The 6,432-nt window shown below is 42.0% G+C and overlaps 1 protein-coding gene across 1 annotated transcript; it reads right to left on the bottom strand.

Annotated features, from left to right (window-relative positions):
- Positions 1–204: 204 nt before the first annotated feature.
- Positions 205–6,300, bottom strand: LOC121966457 (atrial natriuretic peptide receptor 1-like; the record flags this gene model as incomplete). Its single annotated transcript, XM_042516550.1, has 13 exons — positions 205–343; positions 1,004–1,125; positions 1,249–1,392; positions 1,476–1,562; positions 1,977–2,121; positions 2,266–2,338; positions 2,422–2,567; positions 3,453–3,555; positions 3,982–4,083; positions 4,420–4,552; positions 4,677–4,809; positions 5,283–5,394; positions 6,232–6,300. Coding segments are annotated over 13 exons (1,508 nt in total), but the record flags the coding sequence as incomplete, so codon positions are not given.
- Positions 6,301–6,432: the final 132 nt, after the last annotated feature.

The following is a 6,432-nucleotide window of genomic DNA, read 5'->3' on the forward strand; positions in this document are numbered from 1 at the left end:
ATCACCAAAAGTTTTTAAAACTCACCAAAAATTTCTAAAGAAGGAAATTCTGTCAAAACTTTTGAAAGAAACAGAGCATTTTTTAACATATATTTTGTATCAGATGACTCAGCACTTTGAGTGAAGGAGTTTAGAGAAATCAGCTGACTGATGCAGTCAGAGAGTCACGTGCGTCCCGCCGAGCGACAGGAAGTCTCTGCGTACCTGAAGACGTCTCCCGCCAGCGTCGGCTCCATGTTGGAGTTCTGAAACTCGGGCGGCATGTACACCTCCTGGAGCCTCTGCTGATAGGTGGAGAGAGGCTCCGCCCCGTCGTCACGGCGATACGTCCTCAGGCCGTAATCTGTCCGGACGCATGAGAACGTTTTTGTTTTTCTGTTTAATTCTTAATAATAATAATTTCACTGTTTGTCAGGAAACCATCCCATAATGCCTCAGTGAGGAGTTTCAGCATTTATTTTAATATTAAATGAGTTTATCTTGTTTGGGTCACATCAAAAATATATATTTTTTAAAAATGCAAAAAAAAAAAAAAAAGAATCTGCACCATTTTTCAAAGCAAAAACAAACTAAAGATTTAAAGAGAAAAATGTCACCAAATTTTTTAATAGTTAAAAAAAAACCAAAAAAAACCCAAAGTTTTTAAAGAAAAATAACAAATTACCCTTTTTTTGTCTACCTGTTAAAAAAAACTTTATTAACAGCCATTTCATCTAAAAGGACAAAGTTCAGTCTGTTTATCTCACTTCAGTCATTTTTATTGAAAACGCTGAGATTTTATTATTCTTACAGGCTGCCAAAAGTCTGATTTGTATATTTAAAATTATTAATTTATATCATAAATATCAATATTGGTGTCCGTGTATTGTTACAATCTTCTACAGAAGATAAATCAAGAAACTCTCCGACATCGATTTTTTCCCCGAACCCTGAGAAAAGCATACTTCTAAAAGAGAAAAAAGATTGCCAGATTATTTTCATTTCATGTCGTAAAAACTCTCACCTGTGATTTTGCAGACCCAGCGGTCGTCTAAGACGCAGTTCAGAGACTTGAGTCGGCCGTGACAGATCTTGTGTTGGTGGAGGTACGAAACCCCGCGGGCGATGTCTGTGGCGAAGGAAAACCTGAGTGTAGAAAACTCTGCGTTATTTGTCTTTTATCACCCAAATCTTATAAGACTTCCTTTATTCTGAGTCCAGACTGGGGACGCCGTGTCTCCTGTAGTGTCTCCTGGGTTGAGCTCGTACCTGAAGCCCCAGTTCAGCGGGATCTCCTCGTTAAGGAGGACATCGTTAAGGCTTCCTTTGGGGCAGTACTCCGTTACTATGGCAACGTCCGGCACCTCCACGCAGCCACCGATAAACTTACACAAGTTTGGGTGATCGAGCTCCCTGAGACAAGAAAAGACAGTCGAAATCCCGAATCTGAAACATGTGAACGTGTGTGTGTGTGTGTGTGTGTGTGTGTGTGTTACCTGACTTGTTTGACTTCCTGTCTGATGGTTTTGGACAGAGAGAAAGTTTTAGTTTGGATCCTCTTGATGGCCACCGTCCTGCCGTCACTGCACAGCAGAATCAGATTTAGTGACATTCGTCTGTTTTTACAGTTTCTGCCGGTTATAAATGTGACATTTCTGTGATATTTAATTTGGCGGGCCCACGGGTTTGGAAGGTGCGTTTTTCGTAAAATCAAATTTTGGAGAAAGAAGTTTAAAAAAAAAAAAAAAAAAAAAGAAAAAGGGCAAAAGGTTTTTAAAAATCAGCAAAAGATTTTTTTTAATGAAAAAAGAAATTTCTTTTCTTTTAGAATAAATAATTTGCTAGAAAAACTTGAAATGAAAAAAAGCCAAAAGTTTCTAAAAATCACCCCAAATTTTCAAAGTAAAAACAAAGCCGAAAAGCACTCGACCCCGCTCTCAGCCAGCAGCATAAAAAACGCAGCGTTGACGGTAAGATGGAGGTTTACGGCGGCGTACTGTATCCCCGTGCAGGTGAAGGGTGTTTTTCGGCTCCCCGGTTGTCCCGTGTAGGAGCTGAGAGCCGTCACACAGCTGGTGTTACTGTCGCTGTTCCCCACCGGTACGCTCATCATACTGCCCATCGTCATGTGGGCGTCCTGGTCTGCAGAGACAAAAAGACAGGAGACACAGAGACACGACGAGAGAGAGACATGAAGGGTTTCTGATTTGGTCGAACCAGTTTAAATTCGGGCAGTTCAGAGGTGACTAAACCAGCTCAGCAGGTCAAAGCGGTCTCATCCGTTACCTGGTTTTATCTTGGCGAAGTCGATGATCCAGCTCTCGTCCCACAGGAGCTTCTGTTTCTGGTACCTGAGCCACTGAGCGCACAGGTTCAGCGGTTAGCTCCGTATTAACACCTTATTTTTAATATTTTAGCGTTTGTCGGGTTGTGGGTTCTCACCACAGCGGTCAGGAGGAAGCAGAGGCAGAGCAGGCTGAGCGGCAGGCCGATGGCCAGCTTGGTGGCCGCCGTCATCGGGCATTCGCCGCAGTCAGCCGGACAGGTGGAACAAAACTCCGCCTCCTCGCAGACGCCGTCCCCGCACACTCAGAGGAGAGAAAAGACGAGGGAGTCACTACCTGTTCAGAGATTACTGCAACACTGTGACGGGAGCTGAACTCTCAGCCGCTAATTCGCTTCAACTAGAACCTCAACCTTCACCGCACCAAACCCCAAAGCACGATACTTACTTTGCAACCAAATCTGGCCCCTGATAGGGGCCCCGGTGGCCCCCCAACCATTTTCTAATTGAAAATGAAAATAAAGTGATGGACTCTGTGAATAGTTTTTGTCCTTTTAGTCTCCATAAGGTGTCAGAGACATAAAACAGCATCAACATAGAGCTTGTTGATCCAGAGGAGGATCCCCCACACCCCTGACAGAGGACACAGCTGAGACACTGATGTCCTAAAATACTACAAATGTCCTAAAATCTTACAAAGATAGTAGAATCCCAAAAAACATCCAAAAATTCTAGAAACATCCTAAAATTCGAGAAACACCAAAAAATCCTAGAAATGTTCTAAAATCCCATGGATTTCCTCAAACCTTAAAAATGTCAAAAATCGAAGAAACAGGCAAGAAACATCCGAAAATTCTGAAAAACATCGTAAACGTCCACAAATCTGATAATCATCCAAAATGCCTAGAAATGCCCTAAAATCTGAGAAATCTGACAAATGTCCAAAAATTCTAGCAATATCCTAAAATCTTAGAAGCGTCCGGCAGTGTGACACAGACAGGCGCGGGAGGATGTGGCTCTTCAGGAGGTCGGTTAGGATATTTGGGCGACTGAAAACTGTCACTCCAAAGTCGAGACAGACGGAATCTGCGGAGTCTAAACATGACGTAGTTGGTCATGTGACCTTCGTTGTATTGTCGCTGTCGTCGTGCTGTGAGCTGGAGGGTGGACATATAGCAGCGTAACCTACCTACAGCAGGCTGCACGTTGCTCTTTGCTTCGAGAGCGACCTGCATGAGGCCGACTCGTATGTGAGCGATGAGCGAGGTCAGGCCAGCGTGGAAGAGAACCACCTGCAGGACAGACGACTCGTTTAACAGGTTGCAGAGACTTTGTCTCCACAAAAGCTGAATGAGTCATCTGGCGAGAGTTTGGTGATTGAGCTGTTATTGTGAAAACGTGTGAAAGAACTTGAGAGCGCAGCGAGGCGAGTTAGAAAGATTGGTGGAGTAAAGTAGTGCATCATCTGCATACAGAGATATAAACGTGTGTCGGGTTTTTTCTGCACTTTTTGAAAAGATCGCTGATAGTTTGTCGCAGAAGTGACTTAATAAAGATGGACGATCACTGTTATTATTCAGAGGCTTTTGGCATCTTCACACTGACCTCACACATGACGCTTTTATTTAGGTGTTTAAAAGCTTCGGTGGCGTGTTTGCAGGGAGTTTTGGTTGTGCTGGAAACTGTTTGAAGTTTATAGAGAAACGTTCGAATGTTACCTTGGCGGTCCAGTTGGTCTGAGTCATCTTGCCGGAGGTCGAGATGGTGTGTGTGAAGATCGTCCCGTCGTCGGGTATCCAGGGACCACAGATGCTTTCTGTCTGAAAGTTGGTTTATTTCATATTCATTAGTCTTTAAAATGTAATTTTATCAAACAGCGACACTTTTAAATGAGTAAAAAGAATAACTACAGTTACTCCATAACTGTACTTAATGTGTGTTTCCACTTTGAGATCTATGAATTATTGAAGCATTTACTGACGATTTCAGTTTAATGGTCCCTAATATCATGTAATGATGGGTCATTTTAACAGTTACTAGAATTACTTAATTAATTGGTTATTTATCCATTAAGGCAACATTAGTTAATATTTGTGAGCTAGCTGCGATTTCTCTAAAACTTCCAAAAAAAGAAAACAAAGAATTGGCGTATGCACCATGTGACCCATCGGACAGGAGTGGATGTTAGCGTGATGAATGCAGCAGTTTTCTCCGTTGGCGTCGTTCCAGTTGAGCGGACAGTCCAGATGTTCACAGAACCTGCGAGCTGTTTCGGCGTCTACTACAGAACTAAAAAGACATCAGACCAGTTCAGACCAGGAAAAAACCAGTCTGGATCCCAGTAGAATTTAAAGTAAGTTAGAGTGAGTCTGGTTTAAATCCAGTGTAACCAGTTAAAAACGGAGGTATTTACCTGTTTGGAAATATTTGTTTTTTGACGGCCCAGTGGTAGAAAGAGTCCCTGGCCGTTACCGAGTACGTGACACTGAACACCTTACCGCTCTTCACCGTCTCCGGAGGACGGACCACCCAGGCCATCTCCAGACCTGAGACCAAACAGAGACACATTGGACCAGAAATCAGAGTTTAATTCAGCTGAGACGGACGCTTGAATATCTCCGCCTGCTCGTTACAACGCTGAAATTCAGCGAGAAAAACTGAGATTTCGACAGGAATAAATGAGCTTTATTTCTGCAGTATTTTCTGATGTAAACGCAGTTTTTACCGGAGTAATTATGGTTCATAAATTATGTTTCGTGTTGGTTCGGCAGCATTTGCACTCGGCTTCCAGTTAGTGGTGAAAATCTCATGTTTCCATTAAGGAAAATCGAATGGGAATTTGCTAAAGCATTTGTGTACTGTAAAAGAAAGAAGTATTTGTTTTAACTTCACAAAGTGAGTGTCCTGGCCGCGCTTAAATTTTAAGTCGACTGAAAATCAAACGTCAGTGTTGAATCAAACGTGTTTGAGCCAGAACGAAGATGCTGCGATATCGAAATGTAGATTCTGATATTCTGACCTCCGCAGTCGATCATGTTGAACTCGTTGGGTTTGTCCAGCGGCCAGCAGTCGTACTCGCTGTTGTCCAGGTCGTGCCAGCAGCTCGTCGGATCAACGAAGCACACGCACACCTTGGCAAAAAAAGGCAATTTTTTTTCACATTTTCTTCTTCACAGTGTTTCATGTTTTTCATTCACTTATCAGAGCCAGAAACTGTAAAACAAAAGTCATCCTTAGATATTCAACATATGTACGTTCCTTGAACACATCATGTGTGCTGGACATCAAAAGCTGATCTGAAATAACGATATTTCATCAAAATCACTTTATTCTATGTCTCTTTTAAAACTTGTCCTTGTTTTTTTAATCTTTGCAGTATTTACTCAACTTGTAAAAACAGAAATTATTGTTGGCATAATAATTTCCGACAGTCCTTGAACACTTCATGTGGAAAGAAGTCTGTCAGAAAAAAAAAACAAATCTGATCTTAAAATACTGAAATTTCATCCAAATCCCTTAATTCTACGTCTCATTTAAAATGTGTCCAAAAATCAAGCGTCTGCATGAAGAAACGAGCAGAACAACACGAGTGAAAAACCCACCGAGGCTTTTTTCATCGCCTGATGAATAACAAAACAGCAGGTATCCTATTAAAAAATATCCAACATCAAATCACATTTAATGTTTGTAGAGTCAAATTAAAAAAATAAAGACAAACATCTGGATCCTTTAAACCTTTAATTTTTTCTTAGTTGTGATGAAAAGTGGCAGCAGCTGCTTCTCTGCAGGAGCTGAGCAGCTTCTCCCAAACCTGCATAGATTTGATCTGTTTTCATTAAAAAAAACAACGATCACAGATCAAACATGACATTCAGTTATTACTCTTTTCTTCCCTCTCTGAATATTAGTCAATAATTTAATGAGAGAAGAAGAAATAATCTTCTAACAGTCTGAGTTCATTAACAAACACTGTGAGCAGGACGTGTGAGAGTCTTACCCAGAGCAGAAACCACAGTCTTTGTCTTCTCCTCATGTCCCTGCAGGAGGACAGACGGGTGGACAGAGACACAGAGAGACAGACACACAGAGAGGTGTTGTTAAGCTGAGGAGTCCAGACTCAGTGATGAGGAGAGCAGAGGGAGGAGACAGAGGGACAGAGGGACAGAGAG

Source organism: Plectropomus leopardus, unplaced genomic scaffold, assembly GCF_008729295.1.
Source record: "Plectropomus leopardus isolate mb unplaced genomic scaffold, YSFRI_Pleo_2.0 unplaced_scaffold24665, whole genome shotgun sequence".
Classification (NCBI taxonomy): domain Eukaryota; kingdom Metazoa; phylum Chordata; class Actinopteri; order Perciformes; family Serranidae; genus Plectropomus; species Plectropomus leopardus.